The 18,895-nt window shown below is 55.3% G+C and overlaps 5 protein-coding genes across 5 annotated transcripts; 2 read left to right on the forward strand and 3 right to left on the reverse strand.

Annotated features, from left to right (window-relative positions):
- Positions 1–953: 953 nt before the first annotated feature.
- MYCTH_2064976 (uncharacterized protein) lies at positions 954–3,295 on the reverse strand (the record flags this gene model as incomplete). The annotated part of the gene is made up of 2 exons (XM_003664511.1): positions 954–2,853; positions 2,967–3,295. The coding sequence occupies 2 exons, from the start codon at positions 3,293–3,295 to the stop codon at positions 954–956; spliced, it is 2,229 nt and encodes a 742-aa protein (XP_003664559.1).
- A 1,038-nt stretch (positions 3,296–4,333) lies between these two features.
- Positions 4,334–5,788, reverse strand: MYCTH_2128368 (uncharacterized protein; the record flags this gene model as incomplete). Its single annotated transcript, XM_003664512.1, has 1 exon — positions 4,334–5,788. One exon carries the CDS (start codon positions 5,786–5,788, stop codon positions 4,334–4,336), a length of 1,455 nt encoding a protein of 484 aa, XP_003664560.1.
- Positions 5,789–7,244: 1,456 nt separating this feature from the next.
- On the reverse strand, positions 7,245–9,002 carry MYCTH_2307519 (glycosyltransferase family 25 protein). Its single transcript, XM_003664513.1, has 3 exons — positions 8,662–9,002; positions 8,365–8,582; positions 7,245–8,291 (listed from the first exon to the last, which is right to left on the reverse strand). The coding sequence occupies exons 1-3, from the start codon at positions 8,788–8,790 to the stop codon at positions 7,442–7,444; spliced, it is 1,197 nt and encodes a 398-aa protein (XP_003664561.1). The 5' UTR covers positions 8,791–9,002; the 3' UTR covers positions 7,245–7,441.
- A 2,086-nt stretch (positions 9,003–11,088) lies between these two features.
- MYCTH_2307521 (uncharacterized protein) lies at positions 11,089–11,538 on the forward strand. Its single transcript, XM_003664514.1, has one exon. The coding sequence runs from the start codon at positions 11,131–11,133 to the stop codon at positions 11,311–11,313; it is 183 nt and encodes a 60-aa protein (XP_003664562.1). The 5' UTR covers positions 11,089–11,130; the 3' UTR covers positions 11,314–11,538.
- Positions 11,539–14,084: 2,546 nt separating this feature from the next.
- Positions 14,085–18,589, forward strand: MYCTH_2307522 (uncharacterized protein). Its single transcript, XM_003664515.1, has 4 exons — positions 14,085–15,525; positions 15,607–15,729; positions 15,823–18,217; positions 18,287–18,589. Exons 3-4 carry the CDS (start codon positions 15,988–15,990, stop codon positions 18,472–18,474), a joined length of 2,418 nt encoding a protein of 805 aa, XP_003664563.1. The 5' UTR covers positions 14,085–15,525; positions 15,607–15,729; positions 15,823–15,987; the 3' UTR covers positions 18,475–18,589.
- The last annotated feature ends 306 nt before the right edge of the window (positions 18,590–18,895 follow it).

The raw sequence follows: 18,895 nt of genomic DNA on the forward strand, positions 1-18,895 counted from the left end.
TGCGTGCGCGTATTTATTTAGCGGGGGCTCGATCATGTGGGCCTGGATTTTCCAGGAGGAAGAGTGAAAATATCTCTCTCTCTCGAATACCTACCGTGGGATGTGCGAGGGCAAACAGTGGGAAGGGGGTGCAGTGCATTGATCTCGCTCGAAGTTGGCTTCGGCGAAGTACTGGGATTGAAGTTGAAGTGAGTTTCAAGGACTGGTCAAAATGACTTGGCTAAGGAATGATGGGGGGGATCCGAACCCATGCTCTCTGAGTTCCAATCAATTGCTATCTCACATTTCAGTTCAAAGTAGATAGTCTATTAGTGCCTTTCTGCCATGGGGTCCTGTTCCCTACCCTTCTCATTTAGACCATATATCGTCCCATAATTAATAGTAGGCGACGTTAAGACAGCTATTATCAGCCACAGTTGGCTGCTGAGACGCCCATAGCCAAGTCCTATAGATATAAGAAAGCTAGCTACGAGGCTGGAGCATTACAGTCCCATGCCCCGATGATTGATTTCGTTGTTCCGGAACTGCTTCCACCGACATCGCAAGGCGAAGGATCGGAAAGGCTCTGAGAACCAGGAGCAGGGCGGCCGTGTGACATGCGGACCGTTGCCGCCGTGACGTTTTTTTTTTTTTTTTTTTTTTTTGGCCTTCAGACCGCAGAAAGTTCACAGAAGTTTTGCTGCTAGCGTAATTAGATGTTTGTTTCCTTGCTGGTTGTGCAGCTCATTGTCATCGTCAACACCTTCACTAATTATCCGAACCTGTAATTATGCCAGTGAGCTACAAGCTAATTACAATCTGATTATTTTAATTCAATAGCTCAACGAGAAATTACTCATAAGTTGACAAACAACGTTAGACCTTGCGTTTCCACAAACTAATTACCTGCCCTCCCGATTGCAGGTCCCGTTGTCACCAAGTCAAACCTCTGCTGACCCCCTGCACAGCCCTCCTCATATCAAGATAGAAACAGCAGTAAAGCCCGGATCGAGCACCATATACGGAATGCTCCCCTTATCCATAGCAGCGCTATTGTAGAAGAACTTCTTCTGCAGCGCCTGCAGATCGCCGTAGAGCTTCCGGCTGGCCTCTCTAACGGCCTGCTCGGCCGGCGACGTCTTGTACTTGTACACATTCCACTGGCTCGCCGCGTAGTTGAGCAGACTCCGGTCCGCCTCGACCCGGAAGCTGAGCAGCCAGGGCACCTGTGCGGCAAGCAGCCACTGGCGCTGGCGGTTGATCGGTAGCGCCGCCACGAGATCCGGCTCCTTGTACGCCCTGAGCTGCTCGAGCGTCCTCGGCGGAGGCCGGCACAGGGACGGCGGCTTGGCGACCACGAACGCCTGGTAGAAGTTCTGCAGGTAGTTGACGGCGCTGTGGAAGGGGGACGCGATGTGGATGCACATGGTGACCGCGTCTACTAGCTGGTCGATCGTCTTGATCTCCGGGAAGGACGGTATGGACGCGGCCGTCTTGACCTCTCGCACCCAGTCTTGGATCGGCTTGTCGGCGGCAACGCTAGCGTCGGTGGGAAAGGATAGGAGGAGCTTCGATTTCACGTAGGTGCGTAGCGTACACCAGAGCGCGAGTATGTTCTTGGCGTACGGGTAGTTCTTGTACCGCGGGTGCTCCAGGCCTTCCGGGGTGTTGGGAAACCCTCGGCGGTCGAGATCGTTGGGCACATAGCTCTTCACGAAATCGTACGTGTCGTAGGCGTGGCGTATGTAGCTGTAGCACTGGTCGAGGCTGATTCCCACGAGATCGGAAATGATTTGCGGGATGAGAGTGACCCGCGCCCCGGCGTTGAGCGAGAGGGTCTTGTACCAGTGCGGCGACAGGATTTTATAGACTGCGTGTGTCATGGGGATGGTGCGATTGGTCGCCACGATGATGGCTTCCTCGACGAAGTGAGAGAGCGTGAGGTGTACGGCCAGTTCGTGGCGCATCCAGTCGGTCACCTGAGCGGATGTTTTCGCACACCGCCAGGGCCAGTCCTCCTTTTCGCCGTTGGATGGATCGCTCGGCGCCATGCGCCGGTTGAAAATGGTGACGGACTTCTCCATAGACCCCTTGTAGTCGATGCAGATAGCGATGGGATGCAGCTTGCCGTCCTCGTGGAGTTGGAACAAGCTCACTGCGCCCACGGCCCAGTTGTCGTCGGCACCCGGCGGCTTGTATTGCACAACGGCCTCGGGATCAGAGACTCCGATCGCCTTGCGTAGATAGCTTCCATCTTGTACAAAGAGCGACGCCGGGTCGGCCTTGGAGAGGGCGCTGACCCATTTGCCGTAGCCGCCAATCTCGGCAGCCTTCTTGAAGCCGGCGATCCAGGATGGTGACGCCCTGGTGATGGTCGTTGGGTTGGTTCCGGTGAACTGCTGATCTGCAAACCGGCGATCGCTATACCAGTCGTCCAGCAAGCCGATATTGCCACCTCTGGCGAGGTCGGTTCCGCATTTGCGGTGGTGCCTATTGTAGTCCACCACATCCTGGATATTGATCCCCTTTTCCGGCTCGCCACCGTACGCTACGGCCCGCAGCTTCTCGAGTATCCACTCCTTTGTTCGTCCGCGAAAGCCATCTTCGTCCGGAGTGATCTTCTGTAAAATCACCTGCGTCTCAATCAGGCCTATCTTGTTGAATATGGCAAACAAGCTGTAGTCCTGGTCTGAGGGAATGTGTTCAAGGTGTGGCGGGTAAGGGGCCGGCGTCCCGTCCGCGTTTTTAGGGTATGCCGAATATTGATACAGCTTCCTCTGCTCTTCTAGGCTCATGAGCCGAGGTAAGGACGGCTCAACACCCAAGACGTCAAAGAGCGAGGCATACCTGAAACGAGTGTGAGTGCGCCGCGCCCTTCATGATAATGATTGCTGTCTGGTCTCGGAACAGAAAGGAGTGGTGAACCAGAGAAAGACAAGACAAGACAAGATGCCGAGTGGGCTTACCTCCGCTCGATCCGAGCATACGCCTCTGCCAGGGCAAGCTGTGTGCCCATGTAGGTGCCCTCCACGATGTTTCCCTCGGGCTCCTTTACCTTCGTGGGATCTTTGGGATCGAGGGTGGGGTACAGTCTAAGCTTCAACAGCTCATTGTTGAACACGCCCGGGTCAAAGGACGGCAAAGGGGCATGTTCCACCGCCTCGGGCGCAATCTGTGAAAAGTACTCCTCCTCCGAAGGGTGTTTGAGAATAGTGTGCGGATCTGGAAGGGCAGCTGCCACGTGTGGCGGAGGCGTAGGCAGGTTGGGTCGCCCTGCCGCGCCCGATGCTGCGCCATGCTGAGTAACAGATTGCATATTGACTCGAGTTTGATGTAATTAATTGAAGAAGGGTTGATACTACCTGCACCTGCAACTGCAACTGCAGATGGGAGAGGAAGACCTTTTTATATTATGTTTTCTTCTTCTTCTTCTTTTTTGTTTCTTTTTTTGGGGGGGAGGTTATTAATGATTCTCTATGAGTAGATGCTATAATTGGAACCACTGAGATATAAGCCGCCATAACTTTATGCTAGGCAAACCCCGTCGTTTGTCTCCTACATCATATCTGGCTCACCGATCCATATTCCCTCCTGAACTCACGCCGGACATTCCCGGTCAGTTTTTCTCCTACCTCGTCATATCTTGGTCACAGGTGCATATGACTTCTAAACTCATGCGTGACATTCGGCCAGTTTGTCTTCTGCATCGTACTTCGCTTCACGTGCGAAGGCTCCCTGTCAACAGGCGGACGCGCGGCATGTAGCAAGCATCACGCCAGAGGGACGCAAAGTCGGCATAATTAGACAGTCCTTGGGGATGGGATCGGGCTTATCCTCCGGCAGGCCTCATCAGCTGACAATTTGCTCGGTGACTGGGTTCTGGAACTTCACCTAACATTGGAGGCGATGGCTCTAGAAGGATGGGTGTGATGATCGTAAGTGTATTACCTGCACAATAATGTCACGATTGTGACTTTACGGATTATCAAAACTCAAAACGGCCAGCGACTTCTAATAGTCATTCGGCGCTGAACCCAGGTCAGTATTAATCAACGGGTCGGCCGAAGTAGAACTTGCTGGGATTGCTTCTTTGGCTAACCAACGAAACGACTTCGGCGATGGAGTGAAGGAGATAATTAGATGCCTATAATTATGTAATTACCTATGAAATCTTCACGACTATGCCCCCTATTCCACCCGATTGGGCCCATTTAGCCTAAAGCTTGAACACCATAGTAGTGTGGAAGAGCGTGCGTGATCGATGAATATTCCATGAGATATGCTTGTTAAGTGGAGTGGTACTGTACCTAAATACAGCAAGGTGAAGTATTTATTTACAACATTTGTTCGCTAATTAAGCAATCTCGTTCCCATTAACGGCCTCGAACAACTTCGCCTCCATTCCGTTTTCATAAGCATCCGCTCCAAGAGGATAATGCGCCCCAAACAGGTGCCCCTTCCCCTTCTTGGTATAGAACACCGAGTCCTTGTCGTAGCCCGAGTCCCGATCATCCCGATGGCCCACAACGCCCAAAACAGCCACGAAGTCTGTCTGGTGCGCAAAGTGCTCGGTAATCATCGCGTAGTTGCTAAGGGAATCCTCGGTCCCGTCCACGACAACCCGCCAGTCGATGCTCGGGTTACCGAATGTGAACACCCTCAGCCGTTCCCTCATCTCCCGCGTCCGATTGGAGTCTTTGCTGATCTCCTGCACCAGTGTTTGCAGCGCCAGCCGCAAGATCATACACCCCTGGGAATGGGCGATCATGACGACCTTGTCGGGGACGCTCCCGTCAGCGGGCCAGAGTGCGTCCCTGAGCTCTTGTTCCAGGATCGCCTGCGCGGCCTTGCTGCTCCGTGTGCGCTCGATATTGGCGTTCGTCTCGGCGGCGCTCCGCTCTCCGGCGCACTCGATGAGGTCCCAGAGGATGCCGTCGCTTCTGTTATAGATGCCTTTGACTTCCCTCTTGAACGTGTCGCGGATTTTGTCGCACGAGAGCCGAAACCAGACGAGCTCGTTAGCAATGCCGTTGATGAATAACCATTTCTCATTGGGATAATATGTCGAAGACCCCTCGAGCTTCGACACATGGGTCGGCGGCGGCGGGGCTCCGTCCTTGAAGTCGCTACGCAAGGTGATGTTCATCTCGAGGCCCTCTAGTCCATTCGACGGTACCCCTTCCCTGCCTTGCTTTAGGATAGCGGCGAGCGTTAATAAAACCCGCTGCACTTGGTAGACGACGGCGTGTCGGTTCGCATCCCGACGAAGGTCTAACTCGTTGTAGGGGTTGTCCCGACCGGGAAATTCACCCCCGTCCTTCTCGATCGTGCCACCGGCGGTTGCAAATCTGGGGATAACGTTTTCCGGCTGGATCATGTCGAGTATGAATTGGAAGAGATCGGACAAGTGGTCGAGGATAAAGCCCAAGGTGGTCTCGTTTGTATCGTTGGTAAAGATACCCCTGACGATGAGCGCTGCTGCACTCAAACTCTGCGTCAGGGCCTCGAGGGAGTGGCCTATCACCTCGAGAATCAAATCAACAATCGCCGTATCTCCTGCAGCGGCGAACACATCCGTCGCAAATCGGAGAGCGGCATCTGCAACGCGGCTGCTTAGCGCGCGACTGGAGGTGTTGATCGCCGTTGTGATGATTCCGTCGTCTCGGACTTGGAGACCTGTCGTCTTAACTTTCTGGCCAACATTTTTCGCCATCGACAGGGCATCGTATATGGCTTTGGAGAAAGTTCTGGGCCAGTTGGGTAGCGCCTTCGCCCCAGCAACCGCTAAGTCACCCACGATGTTCGTCATGATCCCGATAGTGTTGATCGGAATATCGATCCACGTCTCAAGGCAACCGGTTGTAAAGAACTTCGTCCCTAAGATGTGTCGTCTTGTGCCCTTGAAGATAGTTAATGTTAGCTGGCCTGACTTCCCCTAATTCTCACAAAGTTTCTGTTATGCTTGCGATGTCGGACACACGTTGCCAAAGACTCCGAGCAAACCGCCCGTGAATGTTTGCCTCAGTAAACCCCATGAATCTCGCGATATCGGATCTGACCTGGTACCATCACCTTTTGTTTCCTTTCCCCTCCTCCGCCCCAGGGGATGCGTAACCGCAATGGTAATGGACATGACATTGGGTTTACGTTTCTGGCTAGGTCAGGTCTGTTGAGAGTAGTCATTTGGACGTCATTTAGATACATAGTACCTGTCTAGACCGAGGCATCTCTTCCTGAACTCACATGTCGTATCTTGAGGGAAGTGGCAACATTTGTGAGAGCTCAGTGAATTCCTCTTAATTAATTAGGTGGTCGAGACGCACTTGGCGCTTGACAAACATTGCACCGGAGCAAACAAAAAATACGGACACAACGCAGAGTGTATAATCTCGCGGGGAGCATTCGATTCGGTATGAACTACGAATTGGGCCGAGACATATTGCCGTACAGGTAGAGACACCAGTAGATGGTGCAGTTTCGGCCCGAGGTTCACTGCCCGCACATCAGGCCTTCTGGATGATTAATGTGCCTCGGCGACCAAACCTACGAAGAGAAGGACGCGAGAATAAGGCTTGGAGAGGGAAGTAGCGAGGAAGCTCACAAACCCTCGCGAAGGAGACCAAACGTTTGAGCAACGCCATGGTAGGAACACAAGAGGTTGGAGATGATATGCGTAGCAAAGAGGAGATAATAGAAGAGAGGATAGAGAGATTAGGAGGGACAGAGTGGCGACGTATTTACCAAGGATAATCGGTGTCGACGTCGAGCATCGTGTACTAGGAGTAAGAGCCTTGGGTTGAGGAACCAAGCGGTAGGCCTAGTGGGGCCAGGCAGAGGAAGTAGAAATGGCGTTGCTCTCTCCGAAACATGCATTCCAGGAAGAAGAGTGAAGAATCTCTCTCCCAAATACCTAGGTCGTGGGCAAGGGGCAAACAGTGGGAGGACTGGAGCGCATTGACTTCGCTCGAGCTTGGCTTCAGCGAGGCGTTGGAAGCTGAAGTCCAAGTGAGTTCCAAGGATTGGTCGAATGAATAACTAAACAATGATAGGGGTCCGGAACCCATGTTATGTTCTCTGGGCCCGAATTGCCGGTTCGCATTTCGGTTCAAGGGAAGATAGCCCAGCAGTCACTTCTGGCCGCGAGGTTCTTTGCCTCCCCTTCCTGCGTTTAGACCCTCTATCTCACAATTCCTCTTTCCCCTATGTTGCCTGCCACGGAACGCCACTAAGGGGGAGCCTGGGTAAAGTACCTTAGGTCTGTACTTTCAGGCCAAAGCGAGGGATATCACGGAAGTAAGACCTCCCTGGAGGTTTGAGAGAAGGAGGTCAAGGGTTGATCAAAACTGACGGACCACAGGTTGAGTAGACGTCCTGACGATGGGTGGCCGGCTGCACGGCTACCCACCTAATTAGACGTGGATACGGTCTAATTATATCGAAAAGCATCAAGGCTTGTCCAAAGTTAAGCACTCGATGACTCGCCCTCGATCTTCCATTGCTCTACAGCCTCCTGCCCGTTGACTAGCCTCTCCATGTTCAGCCTGACGCTGCGCCGCACGTATGGCGTCATTTCTTTTTTCTTGTTGACAAAGCCCCCCCCGGGGGCCGTGATATCCGAGGCCGCTCCCCTTCCGTAGTGGTGGCTGAACAGCGGCGGCTGGGCCGTCACGCAGAGAGGGGCGCGAGGCCTGTCGTCGTCAGACACTTCGGGACCGGCATCGGCGTCAGCGTCTGTATCCGAAGAGTCGTACAAGCCGTCGCACCAATCCCGCAGCATCAGGTCCCAGCCGGTCGTCAGCGTCTGCAGGCCAAATTGCCACAACAACTTTCTCGCCCCCTGCTGGCTGACGGCGTACGCTTGCGTACACACCGTCCGGCTCGCGGCGTGGACGACCCGAGTGTGCGGAGGGTATGTCTCGGAAAGGGCGTCTTGCAGGGCGAAGGGGTGCGGGCGGAGATGCTGGGGGGGCGGGACAGTATCATCGTTCCGGATGGTCACACGAAACGAGGAGGTCGGCGCCCCTCTCGTTGGTTCCGGGAAGCCGGTGCCGCAGTGGCCGAGCCAGAGGACATCCCAGTCGTCGCCGTAAGGGGTCAGGCGCGGCCTGCGCGTGCGCTGGGGGAGCTGGTTGAGCGGAAGCTCCTGGCCGGGTGGATCGCGGAGCTGCTCTGCGACGGACCGGCCGTTCCAAGAAGGTTGCGTGAACGCCCTGGCTGCTTGGGCAAATACCTGCATCTGCGACTTCAACCGTACGTCCCAGTCGGCGTCGTCCTCGAGGATGAGGGCACTTGTTATGTTCTCGTCGACGACTCTGCGCCCGGATTAGGAACCGCCAGAAAATAAAAGCTATGCAAAGTGAAACGGTCGTCAGTCTCTGAACTCACCTCTGCAAGACGTTCATATGGGCCCTCCAAGAGCCCCTCTTCCCCGAGCTGAGCTCTCGGCTGATGCTGGGGTCTCCGGGCAACACTCTGTCGTGCACGTCTTCCCCGGGAACGCCGTTGGCCCAGGTGATGTCGAGTCCGCTCAGAGCGGCGGCCAGGACGAGTGCATCGCGACGGTCTGTGCGCGAGGGGAGGTTGATGGCGAAGATGTGCTGAAACTGGAAGAGAGAGACTGCGTTAGCAAGGCTATCCCTTCTGGACCATTTGCGATGCGATTCGCGGTGCCAGCATAATTACCCCTAGCGTGCTATTCAAGATCTCGCGGCCCGGCTTGTTCAGCACTGTGGGCCATTCCGGCGTGCGGAGGCACAAAATCACAGCTACGACGGCGAGGAGCAGAATCGCCCCAATCCGGTGGCGAGGCATGTTGGCGCCTTCACGGCATCGAAGTCGCGACGCGAACTCGAAGAGGGGATTCGGAAAAGCAGAGTGCTTCAAGTTAGATCAAGTAGCATGGCTCAGACACCAACCATTGCATGGAGCCTCGGTGGCCGCAGAGATAAGATGCATCTTCCAAAGACGAAAAAGACCACCCGAGGAGCAACGGGGGGAAGAGGGGATCGGTGATGAAAGGAACCATCTTCTCAAACCATTGGGAATCCGGATTGCTGAATGTCATGGGCGGATAATAAAGGCGGTTAAACGCTGAGCTGTCGATCAGTTCCTTCCTTTTCAAGCTCTCTCCTGCCTCTAACGGCAGCGCACAGATTCAACCGATGAATTTGAAACGGCTGTTGGGGTGAGAGATCTGCGCTGTGCAGCTGACAAACTTGGCACGCGAGCTTCTTGGTTTTAAATGTAAATTAGACACAAGTCGCCTCTCGCCTATCAACCTCTCCGCAAAAATAACAACAACATGTGCAGGGTAGGGATGCTTTTTACTCTATCAAAGTCGGAGGATAGTCAGCCGGTTTGCTGATCGTACCTGAGTGACAATGCTTGTAAGATAGGTACAAACATACCTTAAGTGGGTAGGCAGGTACCTAGGCATGTATGTACATACATCCTCAGGTTGGGGAAAGTAACCCTCTGATTGTTTATCCGAAAGTTAAGTTGCAGAGAGGAGTTCACAAGCGGAAGCTATTTACCAATTGTGAAAATCAAATTCTGCACTGAATTTAAAGGCACCTTAGGCATAAACTTCCTTTTGTTACCTTCGCTGTTTAAAAACAGGTTTAAAATGCTAATTCAAGATCTAATTACCAAGTGATTATCTTCCAGGTCTTTTCTGGTAACTATAGGATCAAAAGGAGCAAGCAGTCGGACAACGCCCAGTTAGGTACATCGCCTATTACCTAATATCTCTAAGATCTAAAACACTTTACACCCTTCTATACGCGTACGCCATATGTTTCTTTCAATCCATAGTTCCTGGCCGCTGTCGAGAAGTGCCAAGTCTTCACAGTAGGTATGGTTATCTGGTCATCTCTAAATCTGTATTGCCGACTTCTCTCTATCTACCCTTAAAACTAACACTTTTCATCTAAAGAAAGATTTTTGGTCGTATAATCCCAGTGTGGTGCTGTGTCTGAGCTGTGTCCCGGGGAGAATTTGGTAATAGGGAGCGTGGCTGATCCTGGGTTTGATCAGCATACACGCGTGGCCGTTGATTAATTAATAGTTGCTTGAGATGGGTACAGACTTTATCACCGATGAATTGGATCGGTGTGTGGCTTGTCGCCGCTGAGTTAGGCATGTAATGTTGTCGCTCTAATTTGTTTTTATGTTTGTAGGTACGGACATAACAGTGGACGTAAGCATGTGTATAGTGGAGGAACTTCCTGGATGATTTGGTTCGTGATTTCGGAAGGCCGTACAAAGCGCGCGGGAGGGCATTCGGCTGTACAAGGACAAGAGAGGCATTCTCGTTACGTTACTGAGCAAAGGTTTGAGACAGCACCTTCGTTATCTCATGAGAGTGGTTGTATAATGCGAATTAATGCTCGACCTGGAGCCAGTTTCCGTAATGTGGCAGGGCGTCGTCTCGGTCAGACCATCCCTTCCTTCGGCTTACCTCCATTTATCACTGTCACAGTACCAATACATCGGCTAGGAACCACAAATGGCCCTAATGGGGACCCTAGAATCAACAGTTGCCGTGCCTAACTAGAAGTCCTTTGTCTCCTTTGTCCGGGCACTCAATCTAGTTAATTCTTCGATTCTGGCTACGGTCCCTGACTCGACAAACTCCCGATCTCCCCCCGGTCAACTGCATATTCGTCCGGTTTATTCTCAACGACCCCTCTTCAGAACCTCGCCATGCATGAGCACAGCACTAGACAGCTCCGCCTGCGCTTTTAGCTCACCTCCCCAGCCCTACCCCGCCCACAACGACGAGCACAGCACTCGGGCACGCCCACGCTCTATGTTGACCTCGCCCTGTCAGAAGCGTAGAAGCTTCTGAGGAACTAGCTACGCGCTAGTTCCACCGCTTTGTATGCTCATTAGCGTACGGATCATTTCCTTTGTCTATTTATACTACTCCTTTTTTCTCCTTTGTAGATAGTTTATCAAGGTACTCTTTTTGTTTCTTCGTTACTACTACTCCTAACGTCTCTTAGTTGCTTGTATGAGCTCTCTACTGCGTTTGACACGCCCCCAAGGAGGTCCCTTTGTCTTGACAATTTGCACACCACCCGCCTCTTTTTCTGACTCAGCGGTTGCGTCGGCGTTGTCATTGTCCCGGGCTTGCCCGTGGCTCTCTCCATGAGGCGCAGCCCTGCGATGAAGGCGCCAATCACGACGACGGCGCATGGCGGCAGAAGTAAACCGGGTCTGCCGCGCTTGACGGCATCAGGCGGTTTCCTTCGCCGCTGCTTGAGCCTGTCCTCCACCGTGGTTGACAAAGCCAGGGGGTGTCTGGTGGTTGACACGGTCAAGTCGTCGTGAGCGGTTGTGGCAAAGGGAAGGGGTGCAACCTGCCAACGAGCGCGTTTGTGTGTGGATGTTAGGGGAACTAGGGTGGGAAGTAATGCTATGATGTGGACGCGGACATGGCAGCCTGCCAGGAGACGGACCTGCTGGGGTTACGAGGGGGTTGTCGCGTTGGTATTGTGACGTTTGGCCGATGTATGACCCGAAGTCTGGCGTGAAGAGATAGTTGGAATGAGCAAGGATGGTTAAATGAGATGTAGTGTAAGAGAGCAAACCCTGGAGGTTAGGTAGCATTAGGTGGCACCCTCGGGGATACATACATGGGGCAAGGTATGTGCACCCGGACTCGCCGATGTGGTGCATGGAAACTGAGTTGGAGCGTTGTCCTCTCTGTCAACCTTAGTTGGATCACTCGAAGTGTAAGCAGCGTTTCATGAAACCAGGCTAAACCCCGTATGGGTGAGGCCCGGCGCGTCGAAACACCGAGCATGTATGTAAGTTTTGTAAGTACATATGTACATCCAGTACAGAGTAAAGTAATCCTTACAGACGTAGCTGACTCTTTGTGTAACGAATACCCGACTGAAAGAACTTACGCCGAATAAGCAGTACACTACCATGAAGAGGATGTCTTCCATCAACATGTTGTGCAACCGTGACGGTCATCAGTGAAATCCGGAGAAGGCCGGACATGCTGCGGGCCCTGAGGAACTGCGGCGCATGCAGGAGCACCCGATAACGATGTGCGGGCAAAGAGCCTGTGCGTGGGGGGCACATTCAGAAATGCGACAGGAGAAAAAAGCAGCTGACGTGAATATGCTCCAGCACAAGTTTTTGTCATGTATGTATGTGCTATACATACCTACCCACGGTCGAACCTGATATTTTTGTCAGCTTTGGCGATAGGTCATTTTTTGGTAGTATTCAAAGTCTGGTCCCGATCGGACCCATGGCGTCCGTCTTTTGTAACGGAATGACAATCCTTTCTATGTGCGTGACCGGCACCAGACCTCCAGACTACACGGTAACAACTGCCGCACGGGTGGTGCGGTTCCTTGAACGGAGCGAATGATGAGGGATTCGCTCGCGATTGCGGGGCGTTTTGAACAGGGCAGGGGCAACTTCGGGATGCAGCGCTGCTAAACACTGCTCATCAGCACTCTTGGATCCCAATAGGAAAGCTTCCTTTGACCAGCATCGACTGGAGCTCGCCTGATAAGATGTTAGGGACATCTCGCCTGCCTCACGGCCCAAACAGCAACGGAATGAGAATTCCTCACCGCCTTGCTGAGAGCGCCTTTCGACTACGCGCTTGCACACTGTCATGTCATGGTCGAGTATATCTAGGTAGCTATCCGTATCTACAAACTTGAGCACACTCATCAGGAGCCCAAATTCGAAATGGAAAGCCCAAAATTGAAAAAAAAAAAATATCAACGCGGCATCAGGCGCTACACGAATCGGGAATCAAGGGTGTGCAGCGAACTGTCTCGAAACGGAAGGTGTCTGGGAGAGAGCGGCGCGCCAACACGCGGAAATGGGTGTTTCATATGCGCCAGGCGAGACGTTGAGATACGGATACCTGTACGGGGCAGATGGCCTTCGCAAGCGCATCTCGCACAATAACCCTGCTCCTTATTCAGGTCAGTATTCATGGTGGAAGTCGGAGAGACAGCCAGAACCAAAGGGTGACTACCGTTACCGCTTGGGATCTTTCAGGCGTGCAGCCACGCGTACATCAGGTACTAAAGGTACCTTGTGTACGTCCGTACTGTGTGTATGTATGTATGTATGTACATACAAGGTGAAAAGGGCACCAACCTCAGCTACATGAGAATGACACAAATTTCCTGCATTGCATACTATCAGGTACACATTACGTATCGTTCAAGCTACAGGACCCGTCTACTTGTATATGTATGTAAGTACGGATTACATACATTAGTACGCAGTACTGGACAAAGGGACCAGTCCGCTAGCGTATGTGCCTGTATCCGTGCTTCTTAGGCAAGGTCCGTTGTGGGGTGGAAGGATCCGGAAAGAGGATGGAAGTGAGGAGCTCCGACCGGGGTTCTCGGTCTCTCGGAAGGTTTCAGCCAACGTTCCCGAGAATCAAGACATCGCCAGCGTGGGCTCTACAGTGGCTTCCGTGATGAGACAGGTGGCTTCCGCCCGCATCGTGATGACAACATATCTCCTTATGGCGCAAGATGCAGGTTTCCGCAGGGCACGGCATCTTGCAAGACTGACTCGAACTGCCGACACAAAAAGGGACCCGGTGCCCTGGGCCCAAAGTCCCCACCGCGCTTGCCCCTTTTTCTTCCCAAAGCTTGCGTCCACAAGGCCCCGCAGCATTTTGCGATTCGCCTCTCTACTACTCCGTACTTCTCTTTCAATTGACCGATCAAAGCCCTCCATTCCATCGTCATATTCTTTATTATGTACGAGCCGTTGGCATGCCGAGTCGCCTTCCAAGCGTGATACCTCCGAGTCGCGCCCGCCCTATTGGCGCGATCGCAGTCGAGTGCGATTGGAGGCAATAACGCGGGAGTGTAGCCATCGAAAAGAAGCCCTTTCCCAAACAGAGTTGAGCGCGCCGTGGACCTCCCTGGAGCCGGGCCTCGCCTTCCCGACGCTTGCTTGGTAGTGGGGAAATTTATTGGTGGACAGCTCAAATCGAGCTTGAGCTAGTGCTGCGGCGGCACCCTCCAGCCAACAGCAACCCCGGAAACGATCACACACGCACCACAGGGAATCGGGCAATCAGCCGAGCGCCCGCAGTCTCCAGTCACACCAACCCGAGCCCGCACTATCTCGGTTTTCCCCTGGCTTCTGCAGTGAGCCCTCCCACCTAGTCTCGATTCGGCTGGCTGCTCGCTCTCGTCGAAGAGCAATTCGAGCCGCCTCGGGAAGGACATTCCCGCAATGTCCTCAACCCGCCCTGTCGTCACACCTACAACCCCCTTCCCACCGACCGACGCTTTGTTTTCGAGCACGACACCGCCGCCGCCGACCGCCCTCGCTGGCGTCGCCGGACCGTCTGCTAGCACGTCGCCCTCTCCCAGATCACGAAGTACCAGCGCCGGCCGCAACCTGGGCTACCCCGGCTCGAGGAGCCACTTCCCCTTCTCCCACTACAACGCGATCGACAACACTTCCCCTGCAGGCTCCGACCGTCCTTGGGCCCCCGCCGGTTCTCGTCCTGCCCCCCCGAACCCGAACCCGCCGCGGTCCTCGTCGCTCGCGGCCAGCAATCCCCCACGCACCTCGTCGCTGTTGCCGCCCGCGAGAATTGTGGTTGACCAGGGTTCGTCGCACGCCTCGCCCCTCGACCGCAGCGACTGGTTCAATGACCCTCGACCGGCGCCCAAGATCCCCGATCCCGCCAGAGAAGGTGATTCATCGAGGCACAAGAGGGGCCACTCACGATCGAGCAGCGCCGGCGGTCTGAGCGACACTCTCCGCAACCTCAACCGCTGGTCGGCGTCGACGACTTCAAGCCGGGCATCCCACCTCGCCGACTTCACGCGCCGCGTGAGTGCGGAAATATTAGGGGCAGTAGCATTTAACTCTTCACCGGGAAGGAAGTTACACCGGCGGAGGCCGTCAACGTCGGGTGGATCTCCTCGATTGTCTCCCCGGACGAAGAACCGAGCAGATTCCCCCGTCGCCGGCGCCATCCCCCCGCTTCAAAGCCTTCCCCGGATTTCGGCTGGGCCCTCCTTGGAGCACGAGGTTCTCGAATCACATGTGCTAGGCCAGGCTGCTGCTCAGGAGGTCGGACAGCACCAGCAGCCACGACAGGAAAGCGACGGCTCCTGGAATGACCATCCCAGGTGGACTGACGAGAACGGATCATTGTCATATCACTCACACGCCGCTGAGACACAGCCACCCGACATGCTCACTCACGAAACTACCATGGCCTACGCGCCCAATGGCCAGGCAAGGAGTCGCTCCGGCAGCCGGTCGGCCGGAGCAAAGGGCGGCGTCGAGATTCGGGAGCGAGATCGAGATCGTGACAGGGAACGCGATCGCCAGGGAAAGCCCATGTCCCAGAAAGCGATGCTGTCGAAAGCTCTGCAGAAGGCAAACACGGCAGTTCAGTTGGACAATGCCCAGAATTTCGAGGGCGCAAGGAGAGCCTATGCGGAGGCATGTGCCGTGCTGCACCAGGTTCTCCTGCGCACCTCTGGGGAGGAGGACCGAAGAAAGCTGGAGGCTATCGTAAGTCATTGGTCGTTTGACTTGCTGCGCTTCGTTCCGGGTTCCCCTTCTGACTTGTGTGGCACGCGCCGCCTATCATAGCATGAAACCTACCTGGCTCGGGTCATGGAGCTCGACGAGCAGCTCGTTGATATGGAACCCGAGGGAAAAGAGCTCCCGCGCCGTCCAGAGAGCAATGATCTCCAAGACATAATAGACGCACAGGTAGCGGATGACCATTACCTCCGACCGTATAGAGCGGACAGGGGTGGGGCATTGGAAGATGACCTAGACGCTGAACAGACCCACGCCGTCCAGGAACCAAGGCGAAGCCCGCCGCCACCGTCACGGCCATCGCCGCTTCCAGACACCGCACGAGACCCACGGAACGGGCCGACGCCATATCTGACCCAACAATACTCACTGCAGTCTGCGTTCTCCCGAGCGAGGTATAACAATGGATCGACGCTACGACCCCCAACCATGGACAACGCGTACATGCCGCCTCCCCTCTCTCCCCGCCGCCCTGGTTCCCCCGCTAGACCATCGTCGCCGCCGGTTGAGTATGAGAGTCCACGGAGGCCCCCTCCTGACCGACCAAACGCCCAGACGGAGGCGCCTGCATCATCGTCTGGCCACCAGCGTGCAAACAGCCACGAGTCCGTCTCGTGGCTCGACCCAATTGACGAATCTGACCGCTCAAGCGTGACGTCTGTACACTCGCGCTCTTCTTCTAGGGTTGTCAGGAAGCACATCCGGGCCCCAAGCGGTGCCACCGAAGCCGAGTTCGACGCAGCTCTGGACGACGCAATCGAGGCCGCATACGATGATGGATATGAACCAGAATCCCATTACCCCGGGCATTCGTATCACGATGCCCAGGTCGATCCCATCGCAGATAAGCTACGACGAGTAGAGATGGCGAGGGAACTGGTGCGGGAGTCCGAGAGAGAAGCACTGGAGCTAGCGACCGAGCGCGAGCAGAGGTTGCGGCTCCAGCAACAACTAGAGGATGAGGAGTACCGGAAGAGGGTGACGGCAGGCGAGGATTTCTATGACGGGAATGACTCGGAAGAGGAGGAACGGCTGCTGGAGGAGGCTCCGAGGACCGACGGCATGGACGATTTCGCGTTTGGTGTCCAGCAGAGACCTCCCGTCCCGCGAGAATCGGACTCGAGCGGGATGACCGGCCGGACTTGGCACAGCTCCATGGGATCCAACCCGGCCACGGGGGCGACTCTCACGCCGGTGAGCGAGGATGGCACGCATCCGCACCGCTCCGGCCCGTTACCGCCGCTGCCACCTCAGGCTGCGGCCCAGGTGCCTCCCCAGCCAGGTTCGGCGGGGTCTCAGAGCTCGGGCCAGAGCGTTCGAAACTGGCGGCTGTCCGGCCAGAACCCGAAAGGGCTCAAGATCGAGACCAACAAACTTGCCGCGACAGCAGCGCCAGCAACGGCTGGACCAACCTTCCCGTCTCAGCCGAAGACCGGCAGTTACATCGTACAGCAGCGGCAAGCCTTATCCGCTGGCCCCAACCGCGCCCTCGGCCCGCCCACCTCGAGGCCCGGCCCTTCCCCTGTCCCGGGAACCCTGGATGAAGAGCCCGAGGACGCCCCGCCGCGACCGACGGCCTTGTCCCACGACGAGTACCCCCGCGTGGGTACACCGTCGGTCGTCCGCGCGCCCAACCTGCGAAAGAACTATTCCTCCTCGAGCCTCAAGAGCCTCAAAACACGCAACCTGTCCATCTCTCATCTCGACGAAGGCATGTCGGACCACTCGCCCGGCACACCTCTCAGCAGCCAGTTTGGCGCCCGCCTCCCCGCCGTGCCCTCGCTCCCGGCAGGCATCCTTAGCAACCATCTCAAGGACCGGGCAAACAGCACTACCCCTGGCGGGTTGCACCTCTTTGAGAATGACTTCCACTCGTCTGAGAGGCCGGGGTCTCCCGACCCGCTCACTGCCGACGCGCCGGCACCGCTTGAACCTTGCCCGACGGACGTCATGCTCCGCCCGTTCTGGTTGATGCGCGCCCTGTACCAAACCCTGTGTCACCCGCGGGGCGGGTACCTCAGCAACAGGCTGTTCGTGCCGCGCGACGTGTGGCGGGTCAAGGGCGTCAAGCTTAAGGCAGTTGAGGACAAGATTGCCAACTGTGACTTGCTCACCGCCGCGCTGCAGAAGCTCGCCCGGGTCGACACATGCGATGCGGACGCTGTGCTCGAGGAGATGCAGGCATTGGAGGGCGTGCTGGAGCACGTGCAGGCCACACTGTCGCGGAAACTGGGGAGCGAGGTGGGTGTGCAAGGCGCGTCCTCGATGTTCAAAGACGCGGCCGCGGCGGCTGCGGCGGCAGCTGCTGGAGATGCCGCAGCCGCGGGAGGGGATGCCGCGGCCATGCCGAGGTCGGCCAGTGTCGCGGGTAAGGCCAGCAGCTTTTCGTGGAGGCGGCTGAGGAGCAAGAACAGCTCGGCAAACCTGCCGGCTCTGGCAGCGTCTGGCTATGGGAACAAAGGGGGGAACGGAGCGGCTGCGAGCACCACAAATCTCTCGGAGGGCTTGGGAAAGGATGCGACGTTGGCAAGCCTGCCCATGACGACGCACCCGACCAGCAGACCGACCAAGCGGGATATTAATAGCGTGTCGTTCACGGGGCCAAACGCGAACTACATGTCTTCGTTGGCCAGGCTGTTTGATGCCGCGCAGACTGTGGGTGAGTATTTCCCCCACCCTTTTCATTTACAACGAGAACCGAAGATATGCTGACAGATGTTGCTCGCAGACCAAATCGCCCGGCAAGTCGAAGACCCGGGCCTGCGGCACGCCGACAAGACACAAGTCGGCCTGGAGCTGTGCGCAAGGCACGCGGCTGAGTTCTTCGCGTTCTACATCTGTCGGTTTGCCCTGTCGGATCTGACACTGCTCATGGACAAGTTCGTCAAGCGAGGGAGCGAATGGGTGCTGGCGTAGGGCCGTTGGTGCAAGATCTAGCTTGCCTCGCGGCGGCGCCGACGTCAACAGGGCATTGGAATGAGAGGAGACTTGTGGCTAAGCGAGCCGTTTGGTGTTTGGAGGTTTTTTTTCTTCTCTTCTATCTGTTCACTAGGCATTGCACGGTCACGCGTGGATGAACGAGAAGTGTATAAATTGCATTGGAGAACAGGACTGTACCTTGGCTAGCAAGGAGGGACCGGTTCCGCTTAGACACTTAGGGATCTGTCTCGTTGCTGAGGGTCGTGGTCTTGTTTTTTGACGGCAAATTTTAAAAAAGGGAAGGACATCATCATGCTGACAGCTGTATGTATGTACATAGCCTCATCTTCTGTCCATAATTCCAGTCGATTATTGCTCCATTGTGGGGTATCCAGAGTTTAGTACCTTGCTTACTGCG

Source organism: Thermothelomyces thermophilus, chromosome 4 (assembly GCF_000226095.1).
Source record: "Thermothelomyces thermophilus ATCC 42464 chromosome 4, complete sequence".
NCBI lineage: Eukaryota > Fungi > Ascomycota > Sordariomycetes > Sordariales > Chaetomiaceae > Thermothelomyces > Thermothelomyces thermophilus.